At 33.0% G+C, this 18,732-nt stretch overlaps 1 protein-coding gene across 1 annotated transcript in view; it reads right to left on the bottom strand.

Annotated features, from left to right (window-relative positions):
• Positions 1-1,761: 1,761 nt before the first annotated feature.
• ANXA10 (annexin A10) overlaps positions 1,762-18,732 on the bottom strand; it is a 104,067-nt gene continuing 87,096 nt past the window's right edge. Inside the window, exons 9-12 of the mRNA XM_051964214.1 lie at positions 15,627-15,722; positions 10,798-10,856; positions 4,811-4,933; positions 1,762-2,111 (exon numbers count right to left, since the gene is read on the bottom strand). Of these exons, the coding sequence (XP_051820174.1) occupies positions 2,043-2,111; positions 4,811-4,933; positions 10,798-10,856; positions 15,627-15,722 (347 nt within the window). The 3' untranslated portion in view covers positions 1,762-2,042. The remainder of the gene's footprint in view (positions 2,112-4,810; positions 4,934-10,797; positions 10,857-15,626; positions 15,723-18,732) is intronic.

Here is an 18,732-nt window from a genome sequence, read left to right as displayed (position 1 = left end):
AATTCAACCTCATAAACTAGCACAATGTCTTGCTTTTATCTGCTATCATTATGACTATATCATTGATTATCATTGATGTAAAGCATCTTATATTCTCAAAGTCCAATGCTAACCATATTTTATCCAACTGCCTATTGACCAAACTTCTAACTACTCATTACATTCAAAGTATGATCTTTTCCTTCAAAACTATTATATTTCTCGGGGAGTGCTTCTAGCGTTCACTGGTCTATTACTTTGAAAATGCTCTAATAGCTCCAGTGAGTTATATTTCAAGTATATCCCATCCCCATTCAATAAAACAATAACATCCACATACAATTCTCACCAACTGTGAGAAATAGAACATCTTAGCAAACTCAAGGACTATGTCTAAGACAATAATGATAAATTAAAAGAAAAATAAAACAAATGAGAAAAATCTTCCTTTTATAAAATGTCTGTTTTTGTATGTTTTAAATTATTTAACAGTGTTTAATCTAAGGCAACTTGTATTATACAGTATGTAATCCTGGTTATATGGTGCTAATCAGTGATATTATTTATATACTTAATAACTGATTTGTGCCATTTAATTGAAATATTTATATGTAAATTGAACTTATTGATACATTTATTGTAATTCCTTTTAAAATAATATTTATTTGTTGACAACTCTTTATATTATTTTATATCACATCCCATCTCCTTTGACAACTTCTAAAATTAAAATATATCTATACTAGATTATAGATACTCATTTGTTGCTATATACATACACATAACTTATGTTCATACATACATAAATACATCTATCTAGTTGTTATTTGAGAAACAGCCTAGCTAAATTTGATGACAACTTTTTTTTTCCAGCCAAGTAATGTATGAAATTATATTGCAAAGTGAAGAAAAGATGTAGTTTTCAGCAGTGAAATGAAAGTCATTATGATCATTATGAAACCACTTATCCCTGAAGACAAAGTGCTGGATGAGATGCAAAGTTAACCATGCTCCTTAAGCTCATAAAACTTAGAATGAAAAATAAAAAGGAAAAAATCTTACAGGGGAGAAGGAATACTTTCCACAGAGAACATATACTCCAGTGGCTCTATGATATTATCAGTGTAGAAAGAAAGACATGTTTCAGGTGAAGACAAAACTGAAATACTAAAGATGGGAGATATTACCTTATCTACATAGTCAATCTTGCCAGATACTACCAATTTAGTGGTGGCATAAGGAGAAATATCATGTGACAGTTCAGGAAGATGATCCTGGCCCAGAAATTTATGTTGCCATATCTTATTTTGGGAAACAAGATAGCTTATGAGCAGTGACTTAGAGAGGTAACCATATTAGAATAAGGATTGAAGCTGTTTCAAGTTTGCTAAACAAATCCCTTATGGTTTTATTATGTGTATATGTATATATATATATATATATATATACATATACACATGGATGTATACATACATACATAAACATTATTTGTGTATAATGTCTATCTATTTACATACATATCTGATAAAAAACATAATTATTCAATCAGAAATTCCACACATTTTTAAACTGCAAGCAGTCTTTTGTATAACTTCTTTTTCTCTTTCAGTTCCCTTTGGATATTCATTTTAACTTTATTTTTCCAGTACAAAAGATTAGAAGGTAGAGATATGGGACCATACTCTCTGTTGTAGGCTCTGAACCTCGCTTTGGGATTGCTCTAAATTGACCTCTCATCCTGCCTGATCATTAATTTAATGTTAATAAATAAGTTTAAATAAATACATTTAAATCTAATTTTTTTATTATTCCATGATTCATAAATTTGTGAAGTCCTATATTTAGAAAAGATACATTTAAAAGAAATAAACATGTACCCTGACAAATACATATTTTTGGTTCAGTTTTTTATAAAAGAAAGAAAGAATGCTAATTCAAAGGAGGATCTTGTGATTCTTCCAAATTCCTTTCAGAGATAATCAACAGCCTACATTTGTGAAGAAATGTCAATATTTGGAGACCTCTTTAAAGAATGGGGTTGTGGTCCAAAAATCTTTTTTCTTTTAATAGTCTTCAACATCACCAGCACAGATGGCAAGTAAAGCTTTTTCATAATGTCCTGAAGCAAAATTCTGAAATGCAAAACATAATGTTTACAGAGAGAAAAATGTGGCAATATTCCAAAAAACATGATTCCTTTATTTTTCAAAGGTAAGAGAGGTTTCAGTATTCTGGAATTCTCTACAAAAATCTTAAATGATGTGTAAAATAGCCACAATAGATATTATCATAAAGATAAAGTGAAATCACAAATGCAATGCTTTTGTAAGAACTTGGATGAAGTGATAAATCTTGATGTAAATGACTGATTGGAGCAGAAAACCATCTTCTCTCCTTCCCCAAACCCACAACCGTATGTATTATAATGCAACCTATCATATACTTAGTCCAGAAAAGTAGTTCTAAATGCAAGTAAAATCTCTCCACTCAGTATTAGTTTATAAATTAGTTTCCAATTATGAAAACTCTTTATTAAAAGCTGTCATATGAATATTCTCTCTTGAGCTAATGACATCCCAACTGACAACATCTAGATACACAGAATACAGCTGTAGTAACTACATGTAAGTATTAATGTACACTAATGGGTTGCTGAATTATAGTGAATGCCTCAGAAGTAAATATGTCAAAATACTTTTTTTTCCTTACAGGAAAGTAAGCATAATAAGAAATATTCAATTCAATTTAAAAAGCATTTATTAAGTGTCTACAATACTAATTTCTGGATTTACCAAGAAAAAGCAAAATTGTGGCTGCCTTCAAGAAGGGAGGAAAGTACAACATAAAGAGAAGTTAATGTGTGTGCATGTGTGTGCAAATACACATATATACAAAAAGATGTGTATATCACAAATTAATTAGTTACAAGAAGTTAGAAGAGGGAATGACAATTGAGGGAATTAGTAAAGGTCTTTTACAGGTGCTAGCATTTGACCTGAAGCTTGGTTCCTAAGCCCTGAGGTAAAGAGAAAGAACATTCCAGGGAAGGGATCTGTAACATGTACAAAAACACAGATTAGGGATAAAAGGCCCTGTACTGAGAATCCTAAGTAGGTCTATGTCGGGGGGAAATGTGTACATATGTGGAAATAGTGGTTTTGAGTTTGTGTGTGCATGTGTTTTATTTTTTTCCCCATAAGATAATGATAGGTCAGAGATTTTACTCTCTGATTTACTCAAAACTGCACATAAAACCTATCTATTATTCTTTATTTTATCTTCTGCCAAAACCCAAAAGGCATCCTGTCTCCTTATCTGACTCCTACTAATATCATTTCCATAATTTATAATCTTGTAGACTGTTAGCCTTCTAGCTAAGCCCCACATTTTTAGTATAATAACCCCTCCCAAACTATTTCTAATTTGCTAAACTTTCTTTTGACGCTAGCCCATCAGCTTGACACAAATAAACTCTCTTGAGATTTTAAGAGAATCTTTTTGATTTCTTTCAAACTAGAATGTGAGAATACTGAAAAGTTAGGTTTCCACAGAATGTTGTAATCTTCAAGGTAATGTGAGATACCACCTATAAGTACCACTGACCAATGGGTTTTCAGAATATGAGAAATTAGGGAAGGTTAAATTTCCACAGAACAATTGAGTTTCAATTTCTCGAAAGCCTTGAGCAAACAAGGAATTGGGAGCTAGGAAGGCACAGGTGGTTTCAGCCAATTAGAAAAGAGTCTTATGGTTTTGAGAAAACCACAAACTTAAGATAATTAAGATAATTTCAGCCCAAACTAGTTGGCATCATTGACTTGACTTGACCAAATCCCTATTGTATTTACTTAAACAACACATCCCATAGGAGGAATTTTCTGCCATTTGTGAACATGGTATGTATGAAGAAGAAGGGGGAACATGCTTATACATATTTAGGGGGAAACACACTGGACATATCAGAAAGATTGTAACCTAGAAGGGAATGGACTCAGTCTCTAGAGGGAGGGACTACACTGAGCTGATAAATAAAAAGTTTCTCTGGCTTCTGTGTTCAGAAGCCTCTTCCTGAAGAGAAATAGGACCCACTTCTGGCCAGAAATGTTGAAATGATTCCTTAAGATTCTTCTTTGATTAATTTTCCTCAATATCTGATTTTCATTGTCAAGTGTGTTTCTAATACTATGACCTATGAGTCTTTCACACTTCAATAAGATTGTTTTTAAAAATCTAGCTTTAAACAGATCAGACAAAATGGAATATTTTACTTGGAAATAAGAGGGTTCAAACATAAAATAGTCCAACAATTCAATTCGGCACATTTATTAAATGCCCATTGTGTATAAGATACTGTATTAGTATTAAAAATGAGAAAACAAAACAATATTCTCTGCCCTTGAGTAGCTTACAGCCTATTTACAAACATGTCAATAAAAGATAATTTTAGGATCAAAGGAGCAGCAAAAACTAAGGATCTTATCAAAGAATGAGAAATGAAACGACTTCGGAGTATAACCCAATTATAACCCAAGCTTTTTATAGATGAAGAGAATGAGACCTAAATAGGTCTTGCCTATATTCACAGAAGGAGTTAGTGGCAGGACTGGGATGAACTCAAATCCTGGGATTACCAAATCCATTAATCTTTCCCTATACCCTGCTTCTTTCTCCTTCCGGAGGTGGGAAATTTGGACAAGTTTTAGGTGGGGAAGATAATGAGTTCCATTTTGGATATATTCAATTTGAGATTCCTCAAATCAGAGCTATAACAAATATAACTATCAGAAATATAACTAAAGCACAAAGTCTAATAAAAAACTAAGAGACTTACTTTGATATCATGAAACAGAGATTTTCCATATCTTTCTTTATATCTTTTTCTTATATTCATCAGATCTATTTCACTTCTGGCAATTAGAATCCTGATAACGGTTTTGTTATGGAAACCAAATTCCTAAAAGAAGAAAAGAAACTCCTAAAATGAGAAAGTCTAAGGTTTTTCTTTTTCCCCCCTTCCCATAGATTTGACTGGAAAAAAATGTCATGTTAAAATCTGGGCCTTAGAAATCTTTTTTAAAATTTTGTTTTGAAACATAACATCTGAGGAAAGAAAAGAAGCCAAAATAAATAGACTTTGAGAGAGAAAGAGAGAAATAGAAGCAGAGTTGAAGAAAAAGTTTTCTGTGAGGTTAAAGTAGCAAATCTCAGTACAATAGAGAGTAATAGGAAAATTCCCAGAGGATTTTGCTAAGATCAGTGATTGAATATGATGGGTGAAGACTTTGGACAAGGCTAACCTTGGTGAAATTAATATTACATGTCCAGGACAAAAGAGAGAGTGGAGTCATGGATGTCTGAAAGCTGGCCTGGAAGCCAGGGAGACAGCTTCCAGGTAGGTTTGTATTCTACCTTTCAAGTGCTATGTGCCCACTCTTTCCCCTTCTCCAGGAACAGTTCTAGTCAAGTCTTAACAAGGAAAGGCAGAGAACTGTCTCAACCTGCATTAATAGAGGAGGCTCCTCACCAAGAGTTTTCCACACTCAAGAAATTCCAGCTCCAATCCCTATCCCTATCCTTATATGGCATATAAAGACCAGAATAGTCCAATTTAAACTACTTTTTAATTTATATCTTAATGGGGCAATGCTGACATCTAGTGGCCAGAGAGGCTAATCTCAGTTTGGGGGGCTGAAAATTCTAGTGATCTTACTAATCAATAATGTGTGTTCTAAGGAAGATGGAGGAGAGTCCATTTAAAAAACTTTTTCCATTCACAATCCAACATCATCTGTTGAAATTTACTGGAAGACTTTTTTTAATCCCATGGCAATATGTACGGTTTCAAACTCTTTTTCTTTTTTTAACTTCGTGCAAGAAATATTTATTAAGCATATCTTATATGCCAGAACCTGCACTACATACAGGAGTTAGAGACAAAAATGAAATGAATGAAATAACTCTTGCCTTTTAAAAAAAACTTTCATTCAGCTGAGTGTAGTATTTGCACTAGGCTTTTATTCTATCTTTTATGCCAAAATACTAGAATAAAGCACTTTCCTTATCCTGACTCAATTGAAAACTCTCTTCTTCTATTCTTCCTCCCCCCCCTCTTCCCCCTTCCCTTGATATCTCCTTCTGTCTCTTCTCTTCTTCTTTGACTTTTATCTTTTTTTCTCCTTTCACTTACCATTTTTCTGTTTCTTCAACTTTCTATCTCTGTATATTCTTTATCTCTATCATTCTCTCTGATCTCTTTCTGACTGTCTTAATCTCTCTCTCCCTTTGTTCTTTTTCATTATCCCTCACTTTGTTTTTTTTTTCTCTCTGTTTCTCTTTGTCTTTCTGTGTATCTCTCTCTTTCTCTGTCTGTCTGTTTCTCCCTGCCTCTCTCCTTCCCTCTCTCTCCCACTTTCTCTGTCTCTCTATCTCTGTCTGTCTGTCTGTCTCTATCTCTCTCTGTCTCTCCCTTTGATGTCTCCTTCTGTTTCTCTTCTTCTTCGTCTTTTATCTTTTTTCTTCCTCCCTCTCTGTCTCTCTCTTTTTGTTGTTGCTCCAACTTCCTAGCTCTGCATATTCTTTGTTTCTATCATGCTCTCTGTGTGTATCTCTTTCTGTCTCTCTATCTTAATCTCTCTCTCCCTTCATTCTTTCTCATTATCCCTCACTTTGTCTTTCTATCTCTCTGTTTCTCTTTGACTGTCTTTCTGTGTACCTCTCTCTGTGTGTCTGTATCTCTCTATCTCTATCGCCTCTCTTTCTCTCCTCCTCTCCTTCCCTTTCTCCCTCCTCCCCCGTCTCTTTTTCTCCCTTTCTGTCTCTCACATCAGGTCCTTGGGATTTTATTAATGCATAGCATTCTCAATGAGGAAGCACCCTCTGCCAGTGCAGATCAGTGCCTTCCTTGAAGTTTATAGTGTGAAATTGGACGAAGTATAATGGGTAACTTGCTCACAGTCCCAAAGCTAGTTATCATATGTCATACATATGACTTGAATCTGTCTCCTGTCTTCCAAGGTTAGTGTTCTATGTACTCTATCATTCGATCTCAGCATACATTCATCAAGATTTACAAGCACCCACATATTCAAAAATGCATTACTTCCTAGGGTGCCCCCCTCTCTGCCCTGCAGGGGTACAGCCAATTTAACCTCAAAAACAGGCACTGTTTTTGGGATTGGGGGAAATGTTATGGGTAATTCTTCCATTCCAACTCCCAAAATAAAGTTTTCTCCAGCAGCAGTGACTTGTTCTGTAAAGCATCATAATAATGGGTATATTATTCCCTATACAAGTATCATCTACTGGGTTCCAGATCTAAAGTAGATTTATTTTGCCTGGGAGACCTTGAGTTTAAAATTTGGGTCAGCGGAAATAAGCATCTACTGTTTACCAGGCAGTGGGCTAATTGTATTACAAACATTATCTCGTTTGATTCTTACCACAACCCCTGCAAAGTGGTGCTATTTTCTCATATTACAGGTAAGGATACTCAGTGTCACATGGCTAGTAAGTATCTGAGGCTGTATTTTAACCCTGATTTTCTTGACCCCAGGACTATAATGCATTATCCACTCTGCCAGAGGAAAAAGCGCCCCAGATTTAAAGTGAGGAGTCTGATTCAAATTCTATACTTAGAATTATTAGCTATTAACTTGAGCAAGGCCCCACATTTAGAATTAGGGGTTGGAATACTTATATTAGCTATGTCTGACAAAGCCACACAGGAGAAGCATGTTTTACACATTCAAGTCATTTTACAAACCTTAAGGAACATCATAAATTTGAGTTATTATTATCATTGTTGTGACTTAATCAAGGTTACACCGCTAGTATCTGTCAAAGATAGATTTTTGAATCCAGATCTTTCTAGCCAGTGGTCTTATCTACAAGTAATTGAAGAGTTTGCTACATAAAGCACTGAATCAGAAGGATCTGAATTAAAATATTGCCTCAGACACTCATTAGCTATGTGATCCTGGGCAAATCACTTAAACTCTTTTTTTTCATCAGTTTCCTCATCTTTAAAAAAAAAAAAAGGAAATAATAACAGCACAGTTCATAGGCATGTTGAAAGGATCAAATAAAATGACATTTGTAAGGTGGTTTGTAAATCTTAAAATGATATATAAATACTAGGTATTATTATTACTTTCAAATGCTGCTTTTTATGTGTTTTACTTTAATTAAAGCATAAATATGAATCTATTTCAAGTTCTTTGGGTAAGGGAAACATCTGTCCTAGTGGGCAAATAATTTTTATGGCCCTTTAAGATTTATACAATGCTTCTCCTATATCATCAAGTTGGCATTTATACAAAATCTCAAGGTTTGCATTATAAATATTTTCTTGTTGTAAACTTATGTCAACACTGGGAAGGAGATATTATCACCTTCCCAAGTGAAAAAAAAAAAAACCCGAGGTAAACCCTCCATTCTGGAGAGCAATTTGGAACTATGCCCAAGGATTATAAAACTGCATATCCTTTGACCCAGCAGTGTTACTATTGGGCCTGTATCCCAAAGAGATCTTAAAGGAAGGAAAAGAACCCACATGTGCAAGGATTTTTGTAGCTACTCTTTTTGGAGTAGCAAAGAAATGGAAAATGAGTAGATACCCATCAAATGGGGAATGGTTGAATAAGTTATGGTATGTGAAAGTAATGGAATATTATTATTCTATGAAAAAATGATGAACAAGCTGATTATAGAAAGACCTGGAAAGATTTACATGACCTGATGCTGAACAAAACAAGCAGAACCAGGAATATATTGTACACAATAAGAGAAAGAATGTGTGATGATAAACTATGAAAGACTTGGTTCTTCTTAGTGATTCAGGGGTCCAAGATAATCCCAAAAAAGTTTGGACAGAAAACACCATCTGCATCCTGTGGAGACTGAATGTAAATAACTACATCCTATGCTCACTTTTTTCCCCCTTTTCCTTCTGTTTTATTTTTCTCTAGGGGATTTTTCCTTTTTATTGTGATTTCTCTCTTCCAACATGATTCATAAGGAAATATGTAAAAAAAGACTGGATGTATATGTATAACCAAAAAAATTTTTACATGTAACTGGTGAAAATAAAAATAAACAAATTTTAAAAAAGAAACTGAAGTAAACAGAGTTAAGCAAATTGCACAGGATCACCTAGCTAGTAAGGGTCTGATGCTGTATTTTAATTCAAGACTTTCTGAGTCCTTTATCCATTGAACCTCCTTGATCATCAAGTAGAAGCATTATTCTTGCCACTTGACAGAGGAAGAGCTTGAAGTTCAGATATGTTAAGCAACTCAATATCATTAGTGGTATGAATCCAGGTTTTCTAACTTCAATTTGGGTGTTATCTATTGCTTTACAATGCATTCTGTAGAAAAATAATGCTTATTATGTTAGCATTAAAAAATGATTCTCAAGATAGATGGTCATGCTGGAAGTTTAATAGCTACTTAGGAAAAGTTGATGGCTTGTAAAAAATGGCTTCTATTTCAAGTTTTAATCTTTTGAGAATACTAATAGATTTGCTCTCCATATTTTTTCCTGTTCATGAATCTATGATACCTGTACAATTAAAAATAAAATGGGATGCAGAATCTCCACTTGCCCCTGAAAGCTTTGTTGTCATTAAAAATCTTGTTTCACTGACCACATGCTGTTTAAATCATGAAGTCCCTAACCCCATTTAATTCAATATTATTTTTGAGGCTTTTCTTTGGAAGAAAGCCAGCTGACACAATTGATAAAGTGTTAGATATGAAATCAGAAAGACCTTAATTTAAATTCATGCTTACTAATTAGCTATGTGAGTTACCTGGATGATGTTTACCTCAGTTTCCTCATCTATAAAATGGGGAAAATAATAGCATCTATTTCCTAGGCTTCTTATAAGGATAAAACAAGATAATATCTGTAAAGCACTTTGTAAACATTGAAGAGCTATATAAATGCTATTTATATTTAAATAATTTTATTAAAACAACATTAAACTAACATGTGATTTAATAGAAAGGAGAGGGAAATTTATTTCAGAAATTAGGTAAGCTTCACATTTATCAAGAAAATTCTCATTGTGTCCAGTATTTTGGGGATATCCAGAAGGATAGATATTATTGCTTTAAAGCACTATGTTAGTAAGTACTCAAGACTGTATTAGGTGATTGCTATTAATTCTTATCAATTTGTAATGTGTTATATTCTTTATAGGACAGATAGGAAGTATAGTGGAAGGAGGACGAGCCCAGAGACAGGAAGATCTGAGGCCTTAAACACATACTAGTGTGACCTTGACAAATCACTTAATCCCTATTCACTAGTTCCTCATCTGTAAAATGGGAATGCACCGAAGAAGGAAATGGCAAACCATTCCAGTATCTTTGCCAAGAAAATCTCATGAACATGGGGTCTCATAGAGTTGGACATGACTGAACAATAACAATTTGTTTATATCATATTTTATTTCAGGTAAATTTACCTTGCTGTGAAAGTGTGACTTCCAAAGAAGCCTACCAAACACTACAGCTGTAGATTAGCTTTAAAACATCTTGGGGCAATTCAATTCTCAGAAAAGACTACTTCTGCAACCTGATATTATAAACAAATATGAAATATGAGAAAGATTTTTTCATTAAATTTGGAGATTTTTTAAAATCAAGAAGTTCTTTGGGATACACGGTGTTATAATATTTGAAACTGATATGATTCCATAGACTATAACAGATGAGTTTCATTTTAATTAAAGAAAATAGCTAGTTAATCCTTTGGAGATGGGGGCATAGCTCATATAGAAAACTGCTTAAATACATAGAGAATAATACTTACATGGATTGCACTGTACAGCTTATAAGCAAAGAAGGCAGGTTTGTCCCGGACACAGAGAACTATAGGATACAAAAGAGGAAATGCTTTGAGATTTGGGGAAGATTCTTGTATCCATTTTCTTCCACATTTCTGATGAATACACAATCAATTTATGGATTAGTTAGTTATTGGTTAGTTGAGGCTGGTTACCATTAGGGAATACTTATAAGTGATGTTCTTTGTAGATAATTATGTTGCAAATTTTAAGCCAGTCTAGAGAGATGGTCACACTAAGACCATTTGAGAACCTATATTAGGATAGGAACGTCAGTGCCCCTTGGCAATATTCTCATTGAGTTTCTTTTCCAAAAGCACACTCAAAATTCCATATATAGAATGATTAAATTTGGAAGGGAAGTTCCCCCTTGCTCTTCTCATTTCTAAAATAAAAACTTCATTTTAACTCTGAAGATTTTTGGTTCTATAAAGACAAGAACTGTGAAAATCAAAATGAAATAGCAGACACAAGGGGTCAGCACTGTCACAGAAATGAACTTAGAAATATACATGGCCCGTCCTCTGTGCATTTTCAGACCACCACTTCACATCCAGTCAGTTGTAGTCTTGTTCTATCTTAATCATTCCATTTGGCATAGTGAATAGAAAGTTAGCCTTGGAATCATGATGGCTACATTTAAAATTTTTTTTGACATATATTTGCAAGTAATCCTTACCAAGATATTTAAGCTCTTTGTACCCCAGGCAGCCTTCTAAGATTATGAAAGGCAGAGAGAAAGCAAATTCACATTGTTAGAGGGAATTATCTCATCCTAGAGATCCCTAAACCATTAAAATCACAAGGTTCATAAAAAATACCACAACAAAAAATTCTCCCACAAAACCCAATCAAACAATAAGAACAACAGCAACAACAAAGACAATTATAATATGTATCCCACAAGTTTTGTGCAAAGCTGAAATGAGATAATACATATAAAGTTCTATGTAAATGTTAGTGTTATCATTATTTTCAGGATTTTTTTTAAGCTTTTGAGCTTTCAATAAACTGACCATTGGGGATCTCTGAGCAGTTGGTCTTAACCTAATGCTAGAGGTAACCAAACCAAAATTGTATTGGGGCTTGATGGTGTGTAAGTCTAGAATACAAGAAACAGATAATCGTGCAGTAGATTTATTTTCAGAAGACCAATGATCAGATTCAGAAGACAGGGTCTGTCATTTTAAAATCTCTCTGTCAGCCAGTTGACACACATTTATTAAGTAATTGCTCTGTTCTAGGCCTGGGCTAAATACTGAGGATACAAGGAAAGGCAAAAACAAGACAAAGTGCTTACATTTTAATGGGACAAAATCATAAGGAAAGGGGAAAAGAATAAGAACTCATTAAACATCAACCAGGTGTTGTATTAAGCACTTTGGAAATATTATCTCCTTTGAAACAACATGCAAATTGCTAAGTGTATGAAAGATATAGACAGAATAAATGGAAAGTAATTTGAAAATGGAAGGTAATAGGAGCTTGGAGAAATGAGAAAGACCTTCTGCAGAAGGTAGCATATGAGTTGATTCTTGAATGAAGCCATGAGGGGCAGCTGAACTGAGGAATAGCATTCCACATATAGGACAGCCAGTGCAAAAACAGAGATGAGAAATGGAGTGTTTTGTAGGCAGAATGGCAAGTAGGCTAATGACCTTGAAATTGATGAAGGCACTAAACCTCCCTCTATATCTTCATCAATTAAAAGATGGTCTTGGGTTAGATGATCTCTAAATTCTCTTCAATCTCTAGAGTAATCATAACCAGTTATGTGGCACATAGTATATATATATAGTCTGGACCTCATTATAGGATAACTACTGATATAGGTAAACCTCTCAGGCTATATAAACTTTATTAAGCCTAATTGAGAGCACCCAAAATGCCATATCTTGTCATTGCTATTGAATACTTGTGTATTTGGAAAAGGAAAAAAAATAAAAGTATTGTGTTTCTGCTATTTTTTCCTCGAAGTGTCCGATTCAATAATATTGTGAGACAATAAACTCTCCATTTTGCCTTAATTACCTTTAGGATTTGAGTTTATAGGTGGAATGGAGAGAGCGAGAGAAAATAAAACTCTGTCATCTCAGGCTGCATAAGATTAGAACAGTCTCAATATTCCTTAAGATACACAGGTTTCTGGGTGTTATATTGTGTGTGTGTGTGTGTGTGTGTGTGTGTGCATGTGTGTGTATGTGTGTGTATGTGTGATGTATATTGATATATTTGATAACTTAGGTTGTATACCCCATAGTACTTCTAGAATAGTGTATAATGAAAATTTCCATTCTCATTTTTTCTTTTTTTTTCTTCATTTACAAGTGAAAACAACTTTAATATTTAAAACCATCTGTTCTGATTTTTTGTTCAATGGCTAGAGTAATAACTTTGATAAAACTTCTAATTATTTATCTTTTACCTTTTCCCCCAGTTGTGAGTTCAGTAGAGTGACAAACTTCCAGTATAGACAATGCAGATTGTCCATTCATATGTAACTTAGACGCTGAAAGATCTGACTAGAACTCTGAGAATTAAGTGACTTGGCTTGGTCATACCATTTGTTTGTGTCAGAGATAAAACTTGAATCCAAGTTTCCTTAGAAATTTTTACTGGATATACAGCTATACTGGCATAGAAATTAAACATTTATTTATAATTAATCATAATTTCATGACCCTCATGTTCAGTTACATGACACCAACTCATAGTTTAAAAAGCTTTGTTCTACTCTACCTTATACTCAGAAATACATTGATAAATAACTATTTCTTCAGAGAAAAAAAAGGATATAGAACAGACTTTTAAGTTTAATCTGAATTATTAATGTTTTCTTTCAATTTCTTAAAGCTTAGAAATCAACAGAACAATAAATCAAGCCCCAACTTATTATATTTGTCAATTACTGGGATGCAAATACTCAAACTGGACACTTAACAATCAGCTCTTAGAAGCCATCGCAAGCTAATTTTACCACAGCTCTGTGTTATGCTGATTACATGATAAACATAAATCTATCCTCCTAGGAGCTTCTTTCATTCTAAAAGTCTAGTTGGGCTTCTGGCATCCAAGAGTTCTTTGAAATGGGCTAGAAATGTTTTCTTGTTTTCTAGGAAGCATTGTATAGAAGAAAAAGAAAAACATTTTGAGTCATTGCCCTAAATGACTCACCATTCATGTTGACTATCAAGTTTTATGAGACAGGGCAATGAACTGTCTACACTAGAGTTCTTAGCTGTAAAGTGAAGGGCTTGGGCTCTTTGACCCATTAACCGTCTCTGAGTATGTCTTTTTACTTTTAGAAAGGTACATTTTATTAATTATGTATATTTAATTAATATTCATTTATTAAATTCATTCATTTATTTAGTTTGCTTGGTTTATTTATTTAATTAAATTTTATTAATGAATTGCATATTCATATTTTTTATTGATTCATTCTTCAGATCAATATGTATTAAGCCCACAATATAATTCTCTCATTGTATTTTGAGAATCTTTCATTGTCATACTTCAAATTATCAGGGTATCTTAATCTTTCTGCTTTAAGTATGAGGCAAGTCTCCAAGTAATAAATTAGGTTATTTTCTCTCTCTTTTTTTTTAATGTGCAGGAGCTGTGTCAACTCCTTACCTGTTTTATTTTTGACATACTTGAATGGGGTAGTTATGCTCTCTAGGATGAGGTAATAAATAGTTCTCTCTCTCCAAGCAGGCTATTTGGCACATAGCTAGGGATTGTTTGATGATCGCTTCCTCCCCCTCCTTTTTTTTTTTTTTTTTTTTTTATTCCAATAGAACTTACAGGAAAAATACAGAGTTTTTAAGATAGGAGTTGAGAAGAGATAGAAGAGATAAGAAGCTTAGTTAGAGGAGGTCATATTAGAAGTATCTTTTATTCCCTTGAATTAATTAAATTAATATAAAAATAAGATGAATAGAGTAGTAGGTATAATTACTTGTGAGAGATGTTTCAGTGGTTAATATTCATATTTCTAAAAGATGAACTAAATGCTGTTTGAGGTCATGAAGCTAATTTTGTACCTCCTTGTTATACAGAACCACTACAGATGCAGACATCTGCAGACATTTATACTAAGAACAAAAGCTGTAGTTCAAAGGAACCCTGGAGATCAGCTAATTGAACCCCCTCACTTTGCAAATGGGAAAATTGTGGTCTATAGCAGTGAAATAATTTGCCCTGTATCACCTAAGTAGTGATTAGGAGAGCCAGAATTTGAACTCAGTTCCCATGGCTCTAAGCTCAGCACTCCATGTTCAGTTTTCTTAAACTTGTACATGGACAGTTATCCCCTTGACAATATCTTGGACTGATGATTGTCATCTATCTCTGCTTGAAGACTTCTACTGAACCCTTTATTTCTTGAAGAAGTTTATTTTAATCTGGAACAGTCATGATTATTAGCAAATAATCTATTTATATGGAGTAGAAATCTGCCTTTCTGCATCTTTCATTGTTCCAAATTTTGTCTTTTGGGGCCAGGCAGAAAGAAAAATTAATACTTTTCCCTCATGATAAGTGTGTAGACACATACATGGAGCTGAACAAAATGGACAAAAAACAAATAATAATAAAAAAAACCCTTCCAACTCTGAAAGTCTATGTTACTTAGATCTCTTCAAATGGTTAAAGTGTTAGTGCTGTTTAAGATTCCTTTAGAAAACCAGATTTATTCTCCTCCATACTATACAAATACACAATTTATTTTAATCAGAAAAACTTTAGCTTATGGGAGTTTTGAAAGTTATATACCTAATGATTTTCTACTTACCTATTGCCACAAGTAGCTCCTGAAAGTATCCATCGTAACATTCATTAATGGCATCTACCAGGTCTTGTCCAGAAATATTTTGAAATTCCTGAAAAACTTTTTAAAAATTGTACAACTTACATATAACTTTGCAAAGATTAAATATATCATAATAAATATTGGTTGACTAGGTTTTATTGATATATATTTCTCTCAAACAAATCTCCAAAAATTATTTAATATTTACATTGATGCATACTATCATAAAGGTAGGTATTCCTTTCATTGGTATGGATACCAATTCTTCTGTGTCCTGTTCTTCTACAAATTCTTGCCTGAATAGATCTTCAATGATGGATTTACCTTTTGCACTAGAGGCCTTCTTCTAGGTAGTTTTACTTTTTGTGCATACCACCAGAAAAAATACTGGAGCTGTCCACCTGCTATTCCTCATTCCTGCCACAAACTTGTACACATACTACTATCTATTTGTGCCCATTATGTATCCAACCATTATTAAAGAACACAATTGGCATTCCCTTTTAATGCAGATCTTTCCATTTTTGGACAGCATCAATGACAAGATGGGTCAAATATAAATCTAATTCTTTGGGGACTGTGGTGTTTTAAGATTAGGAATTATATATGTGAGTCAATTAATATGTGAGAGAATATGTGAGTCTATTAAAAGAAGACTTTTTGTGTCGGGGAATCATCTCTTGGGATCATTAAAAAGCACAGCATAATTTCAAATGCAATTCTGTTGGCTTTCTATTCTCCTATTCATTTCTGGGTTCATCTCATCATTCCATTTCAGTGCCTGGTACATATGCACGGGTATAATTCAATGTCCAGTCCATCAAACTTTATGCCATAATCTTAATGAGCATTTTTCATAATTTGTTTTTTTTCTCTTTGCTTTGTTAAACCTATTGCTTTTAAGTGATTATCATTAAATAGGCCCTATAATATTCCAGACTGTTTTTCTAAGAACACAACATGATCTATGCATAGAAGCATTTGTTGGACCTCACTCTCTTTGTAGAATTCCTTTCCTATTTGGAGCAAGGTTGGTCATTATTCTCAAGAATGAAGAATACATTTGAAGAGCATACCGTAGGTCTTCCTGCTTTATTTCTCACTTGGCAATAATAACCAGAGGAACATTGAGCAGCATATTTTTATCTTTTTATCAAAAAAGTCTTATTTTACTTTAAACATATATATATATATATATATATATATATATATATATATATATAGGATAAAACTTGTTGAAAGACTTCTAAAGTTGTATTTTACTTTCCTGAATCATTTTCTTATTCTTAGAAAATGTGTAAAGTAGATAATCTAGCATTCCCTAATTTCTAGTCAATTTCATAATGATAAAGATATGATTTACCATAGAAAATAATTTTGTCAAAATGTGTGTATTTCATATTTTCATCTAACATAACCTCAACATATATATGTATATATATGCATATATGTATACATACATATACATATATATCAATGATACTCATAAATAATTTTTTAAGTGAGAAAGGAGATTTATAGGTCAACAGTTATGCTCTGATGATTTTGGTAATATCTTTGATAGTAACATCTGCCATGATTCCCACCCCCATTCTTTTTGATATTTTTTCCTTTCTAAGATAGTTTACAAAGTGATTCCTTGATATTTTAAATATTGTATCACTTTCAACACAAATTTCCTCTCTCTAAATTTAGTCTGATCTATCCAATCTTCTGAATGTCATCCTCTTAAGTGTCATTTCTTCTATGTTATATATTATATGGTAGAATGGAAGGGCTCACATGTTATAATCACAGTGTGGTAGTTTTACCATTATTAATGATAAAGTAGAAATGTGGACATCTATTCTATTTTTTTAATATTTGGCCTTTTATTTTCTTCTATGAATATTCTTAAGACTCATGTTAGTATTCTGCAGAATTTTCAATGCTTCTTCTTCTTCTTCTTCTTCTTCTTCTTCTTCTTCTTCTTTTTTTTTTTAACTGTTCCATGAGGCAGAACTTCTAATGTTTTGCAAATATTTGCATTTTAAACTGGCACTTATTTCACTTGATATGTGTCTCTATTTAGTAAGAAGATCAAGTGTTTGTCAGTAAAAGCAGTTTCTGGGTTCTGGGTGAATGTCTTTTACTGATTAAACTTTTGTAGAAAGTGGTGATTATCAAGGTCAATATCTTTACTTTTTTCTATTTTCCATTTTAAGAACATATAAAGCTTCTTTGAATATAGGGTCTTAAATTGTTCCTAATTATACACAATAGTATCTCCTTGTAATCCTTTTTTAAAATTCTACATTTATTTTAACCTAACTGGTAAATGATCTAGTTGTACAAGTAAAGTTAATTATGCCATGACTTCCAAATTAGTAAACAATCATTTTTTTATCTATCAAGTTAGAGTAAATTTCAATTTGGGGAATGATTTTTTAATATAATGTTTATTTAGAAATTTCCTTTGTGAATATAGTATTCATGATACAGTGGTGTGAAGGTATCCCTGGCTCCTTCTAGACTATACCTTGGGGAAGGGAGTGGGAAACTAACAAACTAAGGAAAAAAGCAAAACTAAATTCTGGCACATACAATACACTGGGATAATAAACTTTAGGAAAATTTCAATCTCTATTACTAGAGGGAATATCCAGACAGATCAAGTTACAAGTCTTTTAAAGCATGGGAATATGAAATGGATCATGGATTTCATTGGTATATAGAACTCCATAACAGGTCAACAATTTCTCTGTAAATTAAAGTCTTAGTTGCTTAAAACACTGAAAAGTTAAGTGACTAACCCAGGGTCACACAGTCAGTATGTGCCAGTAGTGAGATTTCAATACAGATCCTCCTGCTTTTAAAACTGCCTCTCTATCCACTATTCCAAGCAGCCTTTCATTTGAAATATATCTTTTTTTTTAAAAGTCAAGATGAGTCTTTAATGCATTGTTTAAAAATTCCCATCAGTAATTAAGTTTTTAATCAAAAAGTTTTTAGTGCTTTTATCCATCATTAAAACTGTCTAATAAATGTAATTATGAATCGGGAATCATGTTAATCACTGGATGTATTCTAAGAATTGAGCTATAGAATT

This window comes from Antechinus flavipes, chromosome 6 (genome assembly GCF_016432865.1).
Source record: "Antechinus flavipes isolate AdamAnt ecotype Samford, QLD, Australia chromosome 6, AdamAnt_v2, whole genome shotgun sequence".
NCBI classification, from domain to species: Eukaryota; Metazoa; Chordata; class Mammalia; order Dasyuromorphia; family Dasyuridae; genus Antechinus; species Antechinus flavipes.
This window is presented reverse-complemented; position numbering and strand designations above follow the sequence as displayed.